The 18,573-nt window shown below is 53.4% G+C and overlaps 10 protein-coding genes across 10 annotated transcripts; 4 read left to right on the top strand and 6 right to left on the bottom strand.

Annotated features, from left to right (window-relative positions):
* Positions 1 to 782: 782 nt before the first annotated feature.
* Positions 783 to 1,569, top strand: PUNSTDRAFT_114009 (uncharacterized protein; the record flags this gene model as incomplete). The annotated part of the gene is made up of 6 exons (XM_007384400.1): positions 783 to 886; positions 940 to 1,044; positions 1,100 to 1,179; positions 1,240 to 1,271; positions 1,328 to 1,459; positions 1,519 to 1,569. The coding sequence occupies 6 exons, from the start codon at positions 783 to 785 to the stop codon at positions 1,567 to 1,569; spliced, it is 504 nt and encodes a 167-aa protein (XP_007384462.1).
* Positions 1,570 to 2,856: 1,287 nt separating this feature from the next.
* PUNSTDRAFT_154785 (uncharacterized protein) lies at positions 2,857 to 4,561 on the bottom strand (the record flags this gene model as incomplete). The annotated part of the gene is made up of 12 exons (XM_007384583.1): positions 2,857 to 2,865; positions 2,931 to 3,228; positions 3,293 to 3,379; positions 3,436 to 3,470; positions 3,539 to 3,633; positions 3,694 to 3,772; positions 3,832 to 3,842; positions 3,903 to 4,014; positions 4,074 to 4,168; positions 4,244 to 4,298; positions 4,352 to 4,422; positions 4,483 to 4,561. The coding sequence occupies 12 exons, from the start codon at positions 4,559 to 4,561 to the stop codon at positions 2,857 to 2,859; spliced, it is 1,026 nt and encodes a 341-aa protein (XP_007384645.1).
* A 926-nt stretch (positions 4,562 to 5,487) lies between these two features.
* On the bottom strand, positions 5,488 to 7,021 carry PUNSTDRAFT_154784 (uncharacterized protein; the record flags this gene model as incomplete). Its single annotated transcript, XM_007384582.1, has 10 exons — positions 5,488 to 5,496; positions 5,550 to 5,946; positions 6,003 to 6,037; positions 6,090 to 6,150; positions 6,203 to 6,236; positions 6,294 to 6,372; positions 6,433 to 6,650; positions 6,706 to 6,760; positions 6,819 to 6,889; positions 6,943 to 7,021. The coding sequence occupies 10 exons, from the start codon at positions 7,019 to 7,021 to the stop codon at positions 5,488 to 5,490; spliced, it is 1,038 nt and encodes a 345-aa protein (XP_007384644.1).
* An 865-nt stretch (positions 7,022 to 7,886) lies between these two features.
* PUNSTDRAFT_134885 (uncharacterized protein) lies at positions 7,887 to 8,126 on the bottom strand (the record flags this gene model as incomplete). Its single annotated transcript, XM_007384399.1, has 2 exons — positions 7,887 to 7,985; positions 8,043 to 8,126. 2 exons carry the CDS (start codon positions 8,124 to 8,126, stop codon positions 7,887 to 7,889), a joined length of 183 nt encoding a protein of 60 aa, XP_007384461.1.
* Positions 8,127 to 8,493: 367 nt separating this feature from the next.
* Positions 8,494 to 8,934, bottom strand: PUNSTDRAFT_114007 (uncharacterized protein; the record flags this gene model as incomplete). Its single annotated transcript, XM_007384398.1, has 2 exons — positions 8,494 to 8,858; positions 8,916 to 8,934. The coding sequence occupies 2 exons, from the start codon at positions 8,932 to 8,934 to the stop codon at positions 8,494 to 8,496; spliced, it is 384 nt and encodes a 127-aa protein (XP_007384460.1).
* A 161-nt stretch (positions 8,935 to 9,095) lies between these two features.
* PUNSTDRAFT_16106 (PWI domain-containing protein) lies at positions 9,096 to 9,554 on the bottom strand (the record flags this gene model as incomplete). The annotated part of the gene is made up of 3 exons (XM_007384397.1): positions 9,096 to 9,245; positions 9,312 to 9,443; positions 9,504 to 9,554. Coding segments are annotated over 3 exons (333 nt in total), but the record flags the coding sequence as incomplete, so codon positions are not given.
* Positions 9,555 to 10,356: 802 nt separating this feature from the next.
* PUNSTDRAFT_126513 (uncharacterized protein) lies at positions 10,357 to 11,670 on the top strand (the record flags this gene model as incomplete). Its single annotated transcript, XM_007384396.1, has 2 exons — positions 10,357 to 11,568; positions 11,626 to 11,670. The coding sequence occupies one exon, from the start codon at positions 10,357 to 10,359 to the stop codon at positions 11,551 to 11,553; it is 1,197 nt and encodes a 398-aa protein (XP_007384458.1). The 3' UTR covers positions 11,554 to 11,568; positions 11,626 to 11,670.
* Positions 11,671 to 12,573: 903 nt separating this feature from the next.
* Positions 12,574 to 14,172, top strand: PUNSTDRAFT_44994 (uncharacterized protein; the record flags this gene model as incomplete). Its single annotated transcript, XM_007384395.1, has 10 exons — positions 12,574 to 12,674; positions 12,746 to 12,820; positions 12,908 to 12,987; positions 13,040 to 13,071; positions 13,121 to 13,252; positions 13,303 to 13,323; positions 13,384 to 13,425; positions 13,478 to 13,502; positions 13,632 to 13,797; positions 14,022 to 14,172. The coding sequence occupies 10 exons, from the start codon at positions 12,574 to 12,576 to the stop codon at positions 14,170 to 14,172; spliced, it is 825 nt and encodes a 274-aa protein (XP_007384457.1).
* Positions 14,173 to 14,875: 703 nt separating this feature from the next.
* PUNSTDRAFT_52890 (ERG2 and sigma1 receptor-like protein) lies at positions 14,876 to 16,110 on the top strand. The gene is made up of 7 exons (XM_007384394.1): positions 14,876 to 15,022; positions 15,072 to 15,158; positions 15,213 to 15,353; positions 15,408 to 15,519; positions 15,583 to 15,680; positions 15,736 to 15,871; positions 15,933 to 16,110. Exons 1-7 carry the CDS (start codon positions 14,963 to 14,965, stop codon positions 16,064 to 16,066), a joined length of 768 nt encoding a protein of 255 aa, XP_007384456.1. The 5' UTR covers positions 14,876 to 14,962; the 3' UTR covers positions 16,067 to 16,110.
* A 72-nt stretch (positions 16,111 to 16,182) lies between these two features.
* PUNSTDRAFT_144067 (uncharacterized protein) lies at positions 16,183 to 18,249 on the bottom strand. The gene is made up of 9 exons (XM_007384393.1): positions 18,073 to 18,249; positions 17,928 to 18,018; positions 17,799 to 17,869; positions 17,601 to 17,734; positions 17,510 to 17,546; positions 17,369 to 17,459; positions 17,241 to 17,314; positions 17,040 to 17,176; positions 16,183 to 16,987 (listed from the first exon to the last, which is right to left on the bottom strand). The coding sequence occupies exons 1-9, from the start codon at positions 18,140 to 18,142 to the stop codon at positions 16,424 to 16,426; spliced, it is 1,269 nt and encodes a 422-aa protein (XP_007384455.1). The 5' UTR covers positions 18,143 to 18,249; the 3' UTR covers positions 16,183 to 16,423.
* Positions 18,250 to 18,573: the final 324 nt, after the last annotated feature.

Below are 18,573 nucleotides of genomic sequence, written 5' to 3'. Positions count from 1 at the left end.
AAGCATCTTTGATCTGCGTTCTGGTGTCTAGTACAATTCAATGGTGTGATTATGACTACCATCTTGTTGGCATGCCCTTTCCTCGAGATGAATGAGTAGCCCTGTGTAGAACGAGAGAGTTTTCCCTTGGCCCGTAGCTGCAATACCCACTACATCTTTGCCTGCGCGCAAGCTCTGCCCTGCCTGCAGTTGCCACCGACATGCACGGACCCCAAATCTCCGGAAAACAATTTCCCTCAGCTCTTCTTCAGTCCATTTTCGGGTGGTCTCCAGACGTGTTATCTTATCAGTAGACATGCGTGAGCCCGAGAATATCAAAGAAGACGATCACACGACCGGTGCGCTGGCAAGACGGAGAACAACTCTTTCGAACCCTAGGTTCATTCTTAGGCATGTATGCCGAGTGAAGCCGAGAATTTGAAATACAAGATCTGCCAGCCGCTCTATCGCGTCGTACTCCCCCAAGCCTTATGATATAAAAGGAAATGATCACATGATGTTACCCCTGAGTTCACATGATCCCATTCCGACATTCATTCTGTTACAACATCGACTACCGCGCTAGGATTTGGGAGTTCGACGCGATACGAGCGGCTGGTTCAGGAGCCTGGCTTGACATGTATATCTTCGTCGTTCATCACAACTCGGGGCAAAGGACGAGCAGGTTCGTGCTCTGACTTTCGCTTGCTCGGTCCACCCAGTCTCCTCCGACGCTCGTAACTCTATACTGTGTTTCGGTGAACGCGAAAAGGCTTAAGGCGTGGGCAAGCGTCCTTGCAGCAATGAGCTTCAGAGATGAGGTCCTCTCTCCTATGGCGCAAAACATGAAGGAGCACCGAGGAGAGTATATCGGGACGTGGCTCCTGGGCGCACTATTCTCCATGCTGTATGTTGTTGCGGCTTTATTTCCAGCTTCATGTCAAGTTGACGCCTACCAAGTCTGCAGGGGATTCTCGTAGGGCAGCTCAATTTCTACCTTAATACCTATCGCAAAGACGGAACATACACGCGATGGTTCGTGGCTGTCGTCAGCGGGTTGAATCTGTAAGCGGTGGTCTCGTGACATTCATGCATCGAAGTTGATACTCAGGACGCGCAGATTAAGAACGGCTCAGACGATAGCCATACAATGGGGCCAGAGCATCACGAATTTCGGAGACTTCAATGAATTGACGATAGGTGAGTTACGCGGAACACCACCTCTCGGCTATCGCAGCTCATTCAGTCTACTACATCTAGGACCTTGGTACACGCGGCTCATGACGGTTGTGGTGAGTGCCATATTGTGTACAAACAAGGTCCCATGCCAACGCTTATATTCATGCAGTCGGCGTGCATACGATTTGTGGTGCATATGTATTTCACCGTAAGAGTCGCGAAGATGGTTAAGACGAACTGGAAGATTCTCGTGCCTCTATGGTCGTTCATTTTGATTGCCCTTGGGAGCGACATAGCCTTGGTGGGTATTTGCCCCTGCATGTAGTCATTACTCGTCTCACGCCTCAAGTTTGTCCATAGACAATATCCTTATTCATTCAAGTGCTCTATCTTCCCTCATCGTATCGCTGACGCGTACTGAAGAGCAACCAACAGAAAGGCAAAGCGTCCGAAATGGCCAAAAATTACGCTGTGATGGTGTGCACTCTACTGATTGGTCTCCTCGTGAACTGATACAACATACATCTCAGATGATATCGGCGATCGCTGTATTGCGTATGATCTTCAAGCATCTCATCACGCATGCCATGTATCGCTAACTTCAGCGCTTTCAAACAGTTGCAGACGCCATAATCACAGTAACAAGTCCGTCTCATAACTCGCGATGATGAGTGGGCGTGTAACAGCTCACTCTCGCTATAAACAGCCGTTACTGTACTCCTTGGGTCTCGTTCCGGCCTGGACGCGTACAACACCATTGACCGCATGATATACGTGACATGGACATCCGCCGCGCCACCCTCCATGTGCGCACTGGCTCAGCTGTTGACCTACGTGACACTGGTAAACCAAAGCTCCGTATTCATCATGTGCGCCCAATCCTCCATATTCCTCGTGTATAGAAGCCCTGACCTTGCAACCCAGCTTTACAATGATGATGTCGTACTTATACTCCATCTCAATGATGTACACGGTAAGCGCTTGTGTTTACTCTCCCCCCTAATGAATGAGATGATTGATGATGGCCACAGATCAACGCGTGAGTGTTTTGAAGAAGTTGCGACGTGTTCAAGGCCTTGATCCTCCATCGGTTCATCAGACGTGCGGACTTCATCCACCTCAAGCCCCGCGATGTAGGAGCCAAAATGGCTCCCACTGCGCGAAGAGGTAGCCCAGATATCATTGCTCTCCGTGGAATACGACGATCCATTAATGCCATCGATGCACCCGTGGCGCGTCTCGGAACACCTGGCCAGGACACGGATCCTCATGGCACAAGCATGGCCTCTAGCACGTTGGAAGCTCGCGAGGAATCACAGGTGCTTCGGCTGGCTTCTGACCGTACCTTGTCGCCGAATCACTGACATGAAGTCTATGGCACTATCAGGGCGATGTCACAGAAGAGACACGCTATGGAAGCACCAGTGCTCATACCGCCGACCGGGATCGAATCCAGATGTGGACATATGATGTTTCATCGATGACGGACTCCGAATACCGCGACACCTCCAAGAAGGACGCAGAGACCTCCACGCGTAGCATACAACCGGACCAGAATGACGCGGAACAACAATAAGATAGGACTGTGCATTCGTGTTGTCATAGGTAGTACATCGACATGAACCCTGTTTTATTCCTTTCCGTGCCCTCTCTCTTCCTTCATCTCGTCCCCCTAACCTGAAACCCAGATCCGCATGCTTACAAGCACTGGTCACCATCGCCAGTTAGAATGTACAGTCGAGAACACGAAGAAGGCTAGAAGATGAACACACCTGGTAATAATACGCGTTCACGACGGTACACACCGACCCGGCCGCGCATAGGGTGCTGCCCGTCCAGCCAGCCCCGCCGCATTGGCCATATTGGGCGACAGGCGTGCCCGTGCCGCTCGCCACGGTCGATGCCGAAGTCGTGGTAGGCGATACGGTGGTGGCGGGACCGGTGGTGACGGTGGCGGAAGAGGAACCGGACACGGCTGTGGTGGAGCCCGAGGAGCCGGGCATGACGGTCGGCACTGTAGAGGGCTGCAGCGCGGTGTTCCAGGTCGCGGTGGTCGGCCACGCGGTGGGACTTGCACACGCGCGTAACAATGTGTCATTCGTGAAGGGATGAATGGAGATTGAAAGAGACGTACGCGACAGTGGGCGAGGTCGTGCCGTAGGGTGTTGGGCCAGGAATGGTGTAGTCCGTCAGGGACTGATAGATGTTTATGAGGATGCCGCTGGGAGTTTTTCATTGTGAGCTTTGGCCAGTAACAATGACGGAGGAGTCCCTCACGGGTCTGTGGCGGCATATGCGCCGGGGAACATGACCTACACCACATAAGAGGCTCGCTCGTGAGCAACCAGTACTTGAGGAATGCGGAGGCAGTATCACGTACGGTGGAAGGGGAGGCGGTCCCGGACCCGCCAACCTGGAGCTGGTAGCACGATGTGTAGAACTGTGCACCGCCGAGGCTGCCTGCGACATGGAGCGCTGATGAGAGCGTGGCATTATCAGACGTATACGAGTGGAAGGAGGATGGATGGGGCTCACCGATGACCTCAGCCTTGAGAAGGTAGTTGCCCGGGGCGATGTCCTTCGGAATCGTGACCGTGTAGTGCCCGCAGTTGTCCTTTACCATGAACATCACCTTCCTCTGTCCGTGTGGACTGTGATAAATTGGGAACGTACGTTGAGGACCTCTGAAGCAGCGACTCAGTCTTTCGTCTCTCGAGCGATAAGGTGCCGAGGGAGAAACTAACCTGTACCCCAGTAGTCAGGGTTGTTCGACGGCATGCCCATCTCCGCAATCTTGAACCAACCAGCGTCGGACCCTACTGCCGTCGTTGCGTCGTCGACTTTGGCCATATACACCTACAGCAGCAGAGTCAACGTCTTGGGAATCCAAAAGCTAAGAACGAATGCGGTCTTACGAGCATAGGCCCGTAGTGGGCGCCGCCAATGGCCTCGTTCGCGCACGAGCGGTCATTGGGCTGCTGGTGCATCTCCACGGTAATCGAGTCGCCAGCTGGATATTACGAAACAAAAGATGAATTGTTAGAGATGATGTGGCCCCAATGTCAGTATGCAAGGCGAGACTTGCGTGAGACAGGGCAGACACCGTTGGATGGTGTCGGGTCCACATTGCAGGCGATATCCTGACCAAGCAACGATGAACATTCGTTCGATAGAAGATACTGTGTGGTCTTACAGTGCTGGTGACATCCGTGACAGGCGAATTCGACAGCGGCAAGCGAACGCAGGTCGAGCCGTAGTCAACGCCTGCAAGCCCGTTATGTCTTCAGTACGGGCTAGCCTGGATAAGCAGAGGAGCGAGCCCACCGTTGATCCAAATCTCCTGGAACGTCGCGTGAGCGGCGGCGCTGGCGACGAGGGATGCGGCGACGAGAAAAGACAGCATCGCAATCAAGACTTATCAATGCTAGGAGATGATGGATGAACCCTGGGCAATGACGCAAACCTCGCTCATCAAGCATTATATACCGCTCCCATGAACAGCTGGGACGGGCGTGGAGGGGCATATGATGCTCCCAGGGACGAAGGTCATGACGTGGGAGGTAGTATCTCCGTCTTTGATCCTACTAACGGGCACCGTCGAACCGTAGAAGCCTTGACGTGCGCCGGAACAACAGCCCGGGGTGCAAGGCTACCGCGGGGAATGGCATGTAACCACGCGGATGGGTCCGTGACGACCGGCGAGCTTCGTTGCAGTTCCGAGACGCGAACGCTGGTAAACTTCGGAGCCGGACTTTACCCGTTGCTGGTATAACACGAGTAAGGTCTGTTGAACTTGTGTAAGCTAGAACATTCGGGTTTGGAATGAGTGAAATTTGAGGACATGCCATGATTTGGAAGGAGCCGAAACAAGACAGAGGCCTGGGCTGGTCGTTGACGAATTGTCCGGAACTTTCATCTACAAATCCCCTCCGGATAAGCAGCTACGTGGTAAGGTTATGCCAGTGGGGGTGAGAGCGAAAATCGTGCACTGTATCGTTTGCCGGAACTGTTAGCCATTCTCTAGAAGAGGCTGGAGGCTAGTCGTTCTCGATCTGCCCGATCACGCAATTTCATTCCAGACGAGCAAGTTGATAGAACAACACACAGATGCAGATCAGACATAGTACACAATATGGGGTCGATGTTGAGCGCACCGAAGGCTTTGACTAGAGTTGGCGTGGACGCTCTAAAGATCGGAAGACCTAGACTAGGGTTTACCAGCCGCTGATCTTCAAGACGCTCCGCAGAACAAGGGCGATATTTGAAGCGAGTTTTGTGACCATATTACAATACACAGCTGAAAATTAAGGTGCATACCCTCGACACGGCTTACAGGCACTGGAGATGTATGATTACTATTGGCACAAGCATTAGCAAGAACGATATCTTACCTGGGAGTAGTAGCTGTTGACGACCGTGCAGGTCGAACCGGATTGGCAGGCAGTGCTACCGCTCCAGCCGATGCCGCCGCATTGGCCGTATTTGGCAGCGGGCGTGCCGGTGCCACTGCTGACAGGCGCAGAAGAAGTCTGAGCCGGCGTGGATGACGCAGGAGCGGACGAGTGCGAAGCGCTGGATGATGAAGACGCAGATTTCGAGGTCGGCGCGGGAGCACCGCCAGCGCCGGACGGCATGACGGTGGGGACGGTAGAAGGCTGGAGAGCGGTGTTCCACGTCGCAGTCGTTGGCCATGGAGTATTAGCAACGGCGGGTGACTGAGTGGCGTGGGGAGTCGGTCCGGGGATGGTGTACGCCGTCAGCGACTGGTAGATGTTGATGAGGATACCACTAGTAGTGCGACTCATGAATGCGTGAGCCATCAAATATTCGAAAATGCAACTTACGGGTCGCTAGCACTGTAGGCACCTGGGAACTTGACCTATGCGTCATGTTCGTGAGATGAGTTGAACCAACCGGTAGCTGGAACTTACAGTGGGAGGGGAAGCGGTCCCAGATCCGCCAACATTGATCTGGTAGCAGGATGTGTAAAACCTGTTTGCCTTTCAGATGGGTCATAACTTTGGAGAAACAACGCGTTGCTTACTGGGCACCTCCGGGGCTACTGGCAACGTGCAAAGCTAATCCCGATGGACCATCAACAAAGGCGTACAATTCGCAACAATGGAATGACTTACCAATGACCTCCGCCTTCAGGAGGTAATTTCCAGGAGCGATGTCCGAGGGAATAGTGACAGTGTAATGACCACAATTGTCCTGGATCGTTGCCCTGGTTCAGATCATCTTCTCGCACATCATGTAGCACGTCGCGCTCACGTTCAAAACTTCGGTAGCCCAGTAGTCAGGGCTGTCCGACGGCATGCCCATTTCGTCGATCTTGAACCAGTTGGCGTCGGAGCCCACGGCGGTGGTCGCATCGTCGACTTTAGCGAGGTAGACTTGCATCGGACCGAAGTGGTCGCCCCCAATGGCCTCGTTCGCGCATGAACGATCACCTGGCTGCTGGTGCATCTCAACGGTCACTTGATCCCCAGCTGATAAAATTTGTGAAATTGTGATCAGGCGCGCTAGAAATCAGCTGTCACTTACGCATGACGGAGCACACGCCGTTCGAGGAAGACGGATTGGCATTGCAAGCAATGGCCTGATATACAGAGAATGTCAGACTTGCATGCAAGCAACATGTTCATCACAAAACATGCCGTGCTGGTAACGTCCGTCACCGGTGAGTTGGACTGCGGGAGACGAACGCAAGTCGAGCCGAAGTCGACACCTAGATAGTGGTATTAGCCTTGACCTCCAGTAAACGAACGAAGCCTGACGTACCATTGATCCAGATCTCCTGGAAAGTCGCATGAGCCGCCACGGAGGCGATGAACGATGCAGCAACGGCGAGGGCCAACATCCTATTCCTTTTTGCGCAAGTCGTCGATGGGAGTCGCAACGACCTTGAGGAGCGATCTCTTGTCTCCTTCCAGCGCGCTATATACCCTGCCCTCACCCTCTCTCAATTCAGTTGCCCTCGAGACATCAGCGCGGGGCTAATCAAGTCAATATAATCGACAGTATGTCCGGTCTTCTTCCATCCTGCACCCTCGATCGAGGCGAGATGGTGACGGAGAGGTAGGTGTTGCATTCAGTCGCGACCTTGCCCACGCGTTCGGTGTGTCCAAAAATGTCTTGTGGCACGCACGGGGACGGACGAGGGCAACCCGCCCACGACCCCGCACCTCCACGTCCTTCTCGCAACTCCGATCCGAGAACGGGCTGATAAACTTCGGAGCCGGACTTTAGCCTAAGTTGTGATATGCTGAGCAAGTTTTTCCGAACGTCATCCCATGACGCGCGGGCGTGTCTTCGGCAGGTTACTCCGTTCCCTCCGAACTCGGGATGCGCTTCTTGGCGTGAATAACGTCGGAAGGTACGCATTGTCATTGCCCGGGTCCCGAGATAGAGCACGAAAGGCACCAATCTGGTACGCTTCGACGATATACAACTTACACAATTGCCACATCCGCAACGATATATGACGCACATTCGCCATGCGGACGTGAGGATGTATTCAGACGGCACACAGGCAGCGGAGATCTGTCACAGCTTGATATGGACACTAAGCATTTTGGACATGTACAAGGGGCAAGAAACGGGTACAGGCCACTTGCCGGTATAAACAGGTTCTCGTGTAGGAACATGAATTTGAGCAAAGCGGTGCCTAAGGGGGAAGACAAATCATTAGTGCAAGGGATAGAGAGTGAGACGGTGATCAGGCTTCAAGCATTTGTGTTCTTCCTGGACCGCACGACTTTGTTCCTCAGTGCCTTCTCCTTCAGTTCGCTTTCTCTTTTTCTCATCTCCGGGTCCTCGTCATCCTAAGTAACACAGGCAATAAGTGCCACAACGGTCCAATGTGAGGCGGCAATACATACGTTCCGGCCATCCTGTTCCTTCTTCTCCGCGGCAGCACGACCCTTGATCTTCAACTCGCCACGCGCCGAGTCGTCGACGTCCATAGCATTATCGCTTCCATCCCTGGTCCGGCTTCTGGATATGCCGGGGCTGTCTGACATCCGTCTCCTCCTTTCTCGCGGAGGGGGGCTCCTTCTGGTTCTGGGAGGAGGAGGCGGGGACCTAGAAAGGGACCTATTCCGACGACGTTTCGGCGGCGGCGATCGCGACCCGCGATACCTCGGCGGAGGCGACCTGGAACGCGACCTGTCCTCTCTCGATCCTACTGGACTCGGACTACGACGCCTTCCGTAATGGGGTGGTGTAGAACGCCTGTCACCTCGCCTGACGGGGCTGGGGCGCCGATTGCGGTCACGCGGAGGCGGAGGTGGGCTGAGACTGACCCGTGGGCGTCGGTCCCGAGGGGAAGGGCTATCGCGAGGACGACGGTCCCGAAGAGGAGGAGTGTACGACGGTGACCGTCCTCGTCGTGGAGGAGACCGAAACCTTCTGCGAGGCGGCGAGGCAGAACGCGACCGCGACCGCGACCTTGGAGGTGGCGAGCGCCGAGGAGACCGTCTCGGCGGAGGCGATCGTCTCCTGCCGGTATGCGGAGGAGGCGACCGTCTTGCTGGCGACCGTCTGCTCCTTCCGGGCGGTGGAGAGGGAGACTTTGAACTGCGCGTGTCGAAATTGTCCGGGGTTCGCGAGGGTGAGCGTCTCCTCGGCGAAGGCCGCCGTCGAGGCGGAGAGCGCGTCCGCGAGCGAGAACGTGAATTTGGCCGAGGACCTGCGCGCTAGTTGAATGATTATCATCAGGTTCCAACCTCTGCCAGGTGTCAGGGATCGCTCACGCCACCGCGACCGCCCCATCCGTTGTCCCTTCCTCTGCCTCGTCCTCCTCCACGACCACGGCCTCGGCCTCGGTCACTCCGGTCACCTCGGTCGCCCCTTTCCCGATCTCTTATTTCGTCCAACCTGGCCCGGCGATCTCTCTCGTCGATTGCTCGGGTGTCGCCCTCCCGGGCCTTCCTCATTTCCTCTTTCTTCTCCTCCACAAACGTTTTCGGGACGCCTGCGGGAGACTCCTGAGCCTCGAGAAGGAGGTTCCAGAGGGCTGACATGAAAGCGGGGGTAGATGAAGTGAGGAAACCGGTTAGGTTTATCTGCATCTTTTTCGGGTCCTGGATGGAGGGCGAGTGTATGTTAGCAACGACGGGTTCGACAGTGCTTTAGTCGCATGGACGTACAGGAAAGTTCTCATCCTCCATGAGACCCATGGCGTACTCGACGACGACCTCGTCTTCAAAGCCAACGAATTCAACCACCTTCTTGGTTACCCAAGGCCGAATGACCTGTAGATTTACTTTCCGCATATCGACCTAGTATCGATGTAGTTTGTTAAACGGCTTTGAGCAGCAACAGGTCTGATACGGACATACCTTTTTGTCGAATTCCGGGGGAAACTTGAGAGTCTTGAGGAGTTTGAGCTCCTTGTCGGAGAACCGACGGTCCTGGTCAGCGGACGTCCCCTTGAAAAATCCTGAATATAGTGAGTGACGGGGCATCCGCCGTGTGGAGTTGGCGCACCGGCATCAGCCATGACGAAGAAGATGAATGTGGATGTATGTGCTGGACAGGGTAAGAGGGAAAAGGAGCCGCTCGCTGTTGCGCGTCGCGTCGCGCGCGCTTGCTTGACTGGATTTTTTTCGCTTTCACCGCCTCTACGGATACACATACTTGCTGTCATTCCGTCGTCCTCAGGGTTTGCGTTCATACCGAGCGAAGATCTTCGACAGGAGCAATACAACAGTAGCACGTCCAATCTTTCCCAGTTCACCGTGGCCGGAGATCACTACACGCATTGCCGTAGTCGACGTCGATTTGTTTCTCGATGGCACAATACTCTTCGATATCTGACTACGCCCGGCACATATATCCTCAAATTGGGGTGCTCTCTCTCGACGATGGACGCGGTCGTAGGTTGATTGCTCGCAGCAACTTCATGGTAAGTTTTCTTTTTCCTTCATTGTCGATATGTCTATCAACGTTAAATCCCCTGATCTTGAAGTATTCTAGCCAGGCGACGTGATCTTCAGCGAGGCACCTGTGCTGCATACTGCTCACCCCATCGCACGGAACTTTCAGCCGACATCGGAGCTGGATATACCCTTTGATTGGCAGAGGCTCCTCTATCTCTATGGGTACTGTCGATCAAGCGGCGTCGAGACGGACCGTCTGAGTTTAGCCATGCATGACCTATCAACGTCCGCAGTCACATCGATAGCCAGCCGAATGGCTGATCCAGAACGCGCTTCAGAGTACAGGGAATGGGCCGAGCTCTGGATAACAGCTATCCCAGAATTGTCCGACTCCGTGCCGACTGTGACGGCGGACGAAATCGAACGTCTCCTCGCGATCCTGGAGACGAACTCCCACTCGCGTGATGAGAACGATCAAGTGGACCTCTCTGATCCTCGTTTGCCTCCGCCACCGAAGATAGACGACGAGCACAACTCCACCTTGATCGGGGAAGAAGACGAGGAGGAAAAAGACGAAGCGTGCGGACTATGGCTCGTAGCTTCCATGGCGAACCATTCCTGTATTCCGAACTGCGTCGTGCACATACCATCAACCCGCGGCCTCCAACCTAGCGCGGTCCCCACGCTACTTTTCCGCTGCATACGACCGGTCTTCGCGGGCGACGAGCTCACTATAAACTACCAGGATGATGAGTTCGCGCTTACGGACGACCGCCAGGCGCAGCTCTCCTCGCGCGGATTCAAGTGCACCTGCCCTCTCTGTACAAGTCAGATCCGAGAATATATGCGCAGCGCGACATGCCCATCTCCATCCTGTTCCCGCGGCGCCTCCTGTCCGCAACGCATCAGCGGATCCGTACAATGGTCATGCGACGCATGCGGAACGCGCCTTACTCCGTCTCAGGTCTCCGTCGTGGAAAAGCTGCAGGAGGATTGGATGTCGCTCTGGCCCTCCATCCTCGAAACGCTGGAGTCGTCGGCAGAACGACCTGCGGCGCTGCCATTCAACCTCCTGCAGTCGCTCACGTCGCTCGCCGAGCGCCGACAAGACCCCCACACATTCATACTCGGCCTCGACCTGCAACAGCACGGCTTTGGCGGCAACGTCAACCTGCACATCTCGCACGGATACGTATACGCCTTCCTCAAATTCATACTGTTCGAGCAAAGCGTCTGGCTCCGTCAGCGATACGGAGACGACGGTGTAACAGGAACTCTTCTCGCGGCCGCTGCGATAGTGGAAAGGGCGTATCAAGCGCTTCCTGAGCTCAAGGTTGCGAGCGAGGAGAGGCGCGCACTTGGATACTGGCTAGTGCGGGAAGCGAGGACGCGCTGGGGCGACGTGCATGGTCGCGAATCGTTCTGGGACGAGGTGGAGAGTATTGGATGGGCACGTTGGACGGAAGGCATGAAGATATTGTACGGACGGGAGGACGAGGATATGGGGTGATATATGAGACTCAAGGTATGATTTGCGGTATGATACTGGTTCTTCATACCGTAGTCATCCTAAATTGTGAAGGGACTCCTAGCAACATCCTTGTCAAGGGCTTCGATCATCAATCATCAGGGGGTTTGCGCGAAGCTATACACAGTATCACAGGCAAATAGATGGACTCATAAGGACAAAATGAATCCGCCTTCGCCCGGGATGAATTGTATCAACGCTCTTGCCTGAAGTGATCAAATGCATACTCGCTGTGTGGTGGACAACCTTCGTAAGTAGGACGACGCCGCTTACTGTGTCTTGTGACTTCAAGCTTCCGGTTCTAGCTCGTCGTGAGCGGGTTTCTACGCAAGCTAGCGTGTGAAAATGTCATCAGAACAATCGAGGACTGCTCTCCGCCGTCAAATCGCCGCCGTTCTATGTAGGCAAGCCCCTTCGACCCACAGTCCCTTCAACGTGATTACTACTATCGCGGATTGATCGCGAAGGTGACTGAATATGTCCATAGTACAGCCCCGTGTTACTACTGCTGGATAGTTGAGTCGTTTGTGCTCCAGCTGTGGTCAACGATCGATGGGAAGGGAAAAACAACTCAGGCACGGACACTCGATACTTGCTCAGTATCTCGGCACTCTTTATCGACGGGGGGCATCACAAACAGTTGGAGCTTGTCGACGGCCCCGTCAGTTGGCGCGTTGTAGCAGTGGTTAGGTTCTTCAACCTTACGGCAATCATGTCCTCTCCAATTTTTATCGCTTTTGTTGGATGTGAAGCTGAGAACGGCCGCCGGCATCTTGGCTGGGATCTTCTCACTAGATCGTCGGTTAAGGACGTCGTTACGCATTCAGGGCTCTGTGTCCAGACCGGAGATGAAGAAGAGCGGGCTCATGTCTATAAGTGTCTGACAGCTCAAAAAGGAAGGGACGTTCGTTTGTCTCCGACCTGTTCCTTGCCTTCCGACATACTTATGTGACTTCCGAATAGGATAGCAATTTTCTGGCTGCACGTTCTCGTTGTGCTGGCATGAGTTCCAATACCCAGTCTTCTCCAGCGGCGCTCGCAATTCAGGCCCATCCTGACCGATATCAGGGCCCCTGGCTGCTGGGCAGCCTCTTCTCGATGTTGTCAGTGTCCATTCCACTCGCGCGGGTCCGAAGTTTCGTATTCACTGCTTACGATCCGTTTGTATGTTCAGTTTGCAAGGCATCCTTCTGGTTCAAATCGACTCCTATTTCCGCACTTATCGGAAGGACGCGTTGCACACTCGTTCGTACGTGGCACTCATAGCCGCGTTGAATATGTTGGTACATTCAAAACAACACGCCGATTACTGCATTCTAACCTCGATACGGCATAGCCTTAAAAGCGCACAGACTGCGGCTGTAGCTTGGAATCTCAACGTTGAAAAATTCGGTGACTACGACGCGCTCGCCGTTGGTACGTATTTTCGGTTGGTACGGCATTGGATGACTGAACCCTGTATATTCAGGCTCGTGGTACCAGATGACGACCTCGTTAAGCGTAAGACGCGCACGCTAGCTCACGATGCATCACTAACACTTTCTTCCAGTCCGGCATTATCAGTTTCGCTGTCCAAGGCTATTTCACGCTTCGTCTCGCAAAGCTTACCAACAGAAACATATTTCTGTTGACACCGCTCGCCCTGCTCACTCTCTTCGGGCTCAGCGGTGCCATAGCCATGGTGCGCAGTCGTGAAAATTAATCTTGCGGACGTTATTAACTGTCGACTAGACGGTGATAACCATGAACATGGTATGAGACATCACCCGTCGTATCTTCGTTGGTAAGTGAAGTGATATACCTGCCATGTAGGGAAGCAGCGCTGGGAATGTAGCAAAGTTCAACGACCTCGTGGTGAGTTGCATGCCGCGAAGAGACTAGTAGATATTCAATTCCTCTTTCGCAGAGCATCAACGCTGGTAGTGTTCTCGGTGAGCCACCGCATCCTCCGCATGAAGAAGTATGCTCATCGGTCACAGGAGCGGATGGTATCATCACTGGCGCATGTATGGGCACCTCTTGAACGATGTCTCCTCACCCTGGTCATCCGTCTCCAACAGTGCTATACCTCCTTATCAGGTCGAAAACAGGATACAAGGCTACGGATCGGCTTGTCAACAAAATCGTCCACGTAACGTGGATGTCGGCATTACCACCGTTCATCTGCGCATTGCTCAACCTCGTTACATATCTTACAATGTCGAAATATAACACCTGGTTCATTACGTGAGTCACAGATTTTACCGTGTGACACTAGTACTGTGCTCATACCCGCTTCCCAGCTTTAACATGACTTTGTCCTATCTGAATTCGGTGTCTATGATGTACTCGGTTAGTCCTTTTGCCGCAGCTGTGATAACCATGATATTGACGGGCAGCGTGCCTGCAGCTCAACTCGTGGGTCGCAATACTTGCTGCGCGCCGCATTCTTCCTTATCGATATTATCCAGCCGTACGAATTGGCGGGAAGATGTCGTCCCCGGGACCGATCAGAGTCGTGGTATTACCGGAACCCTTGAGGCACTGTCCTTTGCCGTTCCAAGCACCATGAATATCCAAGACTCGAAGCATACTATTCAGACCACGTCAGACTCACATTGAGTACGTCATGGTGGTTTCTTTCGACAAGATGATGGCTTTTTAACATGCTGAGATTTCAGATTTAATCCGTTCGAACGCATGAGCTATACGGATGGGGATCGACCCGGGGACACGCGTAGAGAAACCATATACGCACTCCGGAGACTTCTTCTCCCCCAGAATGCACTTCATAGACAATTTCTCCCGTAGTTGCATTCAGTAGCTTTACTTAGTATCCGCCATATTGAGCCAATAATCGCCGCTGGAATTCAACTGCACAGTTGTAATGGCAGTCGAAGCGGCAGTCGAGTGATTAATCGTGTAGAAATCAGTAAGCACACGACGGTTCAATGCACACCTCAAGCGCACCGCGCATTCCCGGCGGCAGCGGATATGTTGAGTCTCCAACCGTGAGATCCTTTCAGCTTGGCATCACTCGATTCTGTCTTACATATATGTCGAACCCGGATATGTACATCGGTACGGCTGTCTGATACTCGCCGACTGAGTATGCGGTGTAGTCCAACATATTTTATCTGAACATACCTTCAATCATGTGTCCGGCGTTTCATTCACACACGCAATCTCAACGCAATCTTATTTTCTCTTTTCTCAAGTGACAATGACAGATTTTCCGCGGCCCGCCTATACGCGTGTTACGTAACACGCGTCTCTTCGATCCTCTGCGTCGCGCAAAATATCCTCCGCGTCGTACGACCTCATACATCTGACGAGTCGACGGCCGCGTTATATACCCTCGTAGTGTATCCCTGAGGCTACGTTCAGGCTACCACGTTGCCCCGTCATAGTCATGGTGAAGTCGAAGTCGTCTGGCGCCTCAATCAAGGCGAAGAGCATGACCAGCGGTGGTGTTGGTATCCGTTCAGTTTGCATTAGGAGTCGCTGAACGACTCATGTAGGTTGATGGATTCTTGCGGAAATGGGTAATCCGGTTCGCGGTCGTTGGGATCTTCGTGGTAGTTGGCCGGTGGTTGGACAGTATCAAGGTGCGGGGCTTCCCCTTCTGCGCGTCCATAGCGTGTTTACCAGGCGCGAAATAGCACCATTGGTATGTTTTCGACCACGTTGCGTTGCACGAACTCGCGAAGTCTGCCGTGGACCTATACCCGAACGATACGGCTGCGATGATTCAGCACATCGTGACAAACCTCACTACCGAATTTCCGAGCGACGAAAAGCGGGTACGCATGGTGCCTCAATGGCTCGGCCTGCGCTGCTAACGCTACTCGTAACAGATACGAATCAACCCGACGATTATCCAATACCCCATAGACTCGGCCGAGGTGAAGCGGGACTGGGTGTTCAACAATGCTGGAGGCGCGATGGGAGCTATGTATCTTATCCACGGTATGTCTTCTGTTCGCATGCTATGAGAAGTCGCCTCCATCTCTGACTTCAATGCCTGCCTAGCGTCTATCACTGAATACCTCATCATCTTCGGCACTCCTCTCGGAACGGAAGGACATACAGGACTTCATCCCGCTGACGACTACTTTAACATCCTATACGTTCGTGACGAGCTGCTGCACGACGAAAAGCCCTGTGTGTTGACCGAGTTGACAGGGTGAACAATGGGCATTCGCTCCCGGTGCACTCGACAAGGAGGTATACCGCCCTGGGGACGTGCACCACCTTCCGCGGGGCACCACGAAGCAATACAAAATGCACGAAGGGTGCTGGGCGATGGAGTACGCTCGTGGTACGTCCTCCAAACCGGAGATGTTGTCGACATCCGTTGGCTGATACATTCCTTCGAGCAGGATGGATCCCCCTTATGCTACCATTCGGATTCCTCGACGGGCTCACGTCCACCCTCGACGTCCCGACGCTCTACCACACCGTCCGGATCACCGGTCGGGAGATCATAAAAAACTTGCTTGTCGGTAAAATATGATATACTCATGTATGCTTGCGTGACCATATACGTCTTATTTGCTACCAACGCTGCTGATCATGAGACATGATGCGAAGCAAGGCAAATACGTTGCATTTCTTCCTACAAGCTGAAACGCATTATCCGACATGCCGGAAGAGCATATATAGAAGGTCACCCGGATGCCACAGAAGGAACGAGATAACCGAGAAGCGTACAAGCGTACAGCTCGCGATCAAGCTAGTCTACCAAGTCCTACCATTCTTAGTCGCCCATGCAATGCTACAGGGTTTAAGATACAGAATAATGGACAGCATAAGGTTACACGCATACCCACAGACCCAATTCCACGAACATTCCGTATATCATACCACATACTCATTCCGCATATTGCTGCTTGAGCCCAGCAATCAGGACATGCATGTCGAAGAGGCTGATCTTCTGCTGGCCGACGAGATCCTTCAGGAAGCCCTCGGCGATAGCAGGTGTGCTAATAAGCACGCGGAGATGCTCGGTCGTCTTGAAGCCCGCTTCCTCGAGCACGGGTTTGAGATGCGACAGGTCAACGCCGCACGTCTGGAGGAACGTCTCGACGTCGGCTGGGGCATGTACGCCGTTGACCGCCCTCTGCTCGACCTTTGGCTTGAGCAACCGCCGGCTTCTAGTAGACTTCGAGACGGTGATGACTTCCTCGTCGTCCTCGTCGTCGGAATCCGGTCTATGGCTGGCGTCGCTAGCGGCGCGACGACGGGTGATGCGCTTCGGGGAGTCCTCCTCCTCCTTCTTGGTAACATACGAGCGAGTGGACGTGCCGACAGGGCGCCCGCGACCGCGGCCACGACCTCTGCCACGACCACGGCCACCGCGACCGCCACGTCCTCCACGACTACTACTGGATGTATGTGGGGGTGCCGAGGCGCTTGCTAGCGGCCTTGGCTTATTCTGCTGAGGTATTAGTCGATGCATTCGTAGCTTCGCTTGAAACTATACCGACCGCGAGGAACTCGTCGATCTTATCGTAGATATCGTCGTGGACCCACAAGGCGTCTTCTCTCACGTTGTCAGCGTGGTCTTCGTTCTTGACGAATCTGTGAACAGTGGCACTACTGCAGTTGATAAAATCCGCGACGTCTGCAACCGGATGAAGACGTAAGTTGTAAGCGAAAATACGAAGGGTCGCCCGCAGGTCCTATACCTTCTAGAGAATACCCCCTGTCGCGCAGCAGACGCATAGCAGCCCTCTCATGACGATTCAAGCCATTTGCAGCGCTGAGATAATGAGCTTCAGCTGATGTCCACGGTGTATGGGATGTATGCGCTTACCCCTTCTTTTTGAGGCGATTGCCTACCACAGCAGGAAAAGGTTTTGTCGGACCAGAGCGCGATCCATTGATTTGAGAACTAGAGCTCGGGACTACGAAAGTGTCATTGATGATCGAGAATAACGAAGAGGAAGTCACGTACTAGGGATATCGGCCTTCACCGGTTTCGGTTTCGGCGGCTGTTTGAAATGAGGTCAAGAGGTGAAACATCTCAGTTACGAAGGAGTGCTCACCGGCGGCGGGTACTCGTCAGTGAACCCTATAGGGACGTTCTTAGGGTCTTCGTCAACGTCGTCCGGATCCTCTTCGTCATTCGCTATCGCAGATTCGGCAGCGAGCTTGGAGCAACGGATCCTACCGCATATCTCTGTCATGCAATAGAACAATTCCAATTGGCAATGATACGAATGAGAGCAGTTCGCGCTACTCACCTTCGATGGGTAGCCCATTGTAATGCATCAACCTAATTTGCGCCCTCTGCATGCGATTCAAATGTTGTACGCTGCGCATATAGAGAGTTTAGCTTTGTAAAGCAGTGTCTCTCTGTGAGCGCTACTCACGGAATGCAATTATCCGCAATGAATCCGAGGGCCTCCGGAAGTTCTTCGTTCGACAATTTTCGATGCTTGGATTCTGGAAGTTCGGTGTCCACTGAACGAGAATCCATCAGCGTTTCATACGAATAACGCGGGTATGTTTTCATACCTTGCATGTCGTGCTCATCGCTCTCTTTACGTTTGATAGAGTTCATGTTCAGAACTGGATGATACACCATAGACAGTATAGAGGCAGGAGGATAAGGAGACGCGATGATGTAGGTGATGGACGGGGGAAGTAAATGATGAAGGACCTCGTCAATCTACCGAATATCGCGGCGACAGGGGACCCGCGAGAGAGCAAAATCAGGTGACTAAACTCTCTAAATCAACGGACATTCCCATCACGTGCGCATCAAGCAATCATTGAATTTGTTTTCCTTAGTATTATTCGTCCTCTCCTCTGCTCATCAGACGAGCACCGGTTGCTTTCTGTTTGTCTTCTCTCCTTCCTTGGTACACATGCTACGGTCTCGATTTGAATCGTAACATCCGGTCCTTTGCGGGTTCGCTGCGCTGCACCGGGAGAGTGGTCGGTCGTTCGCACCTTACATGGAGGCGCATCCATCATTTTTGTGGGTTACCACAACAATTTTGCAAGATGGTACCA

Source organism: Punctularia strigosozonata (assembly GCF_000264995.1).
Source record: "Punctularia strigosozonata HHB-11173 SS5 unplaced genomic scaffold PUNSTscaffold_7, whole genome shotgun sequence".
NCBI lineage: Eukaryota > Fungi > Basidiomycota > Agaricomycetes > Corticiales > Punctulariaceae > Punctularia > Punctularia strigosozonata.
The sequence above is the reverse complement of the archived record's forward strand: the minus strand, read 5'-3'. Positions and strand labels throughout refer to the sequence as shown.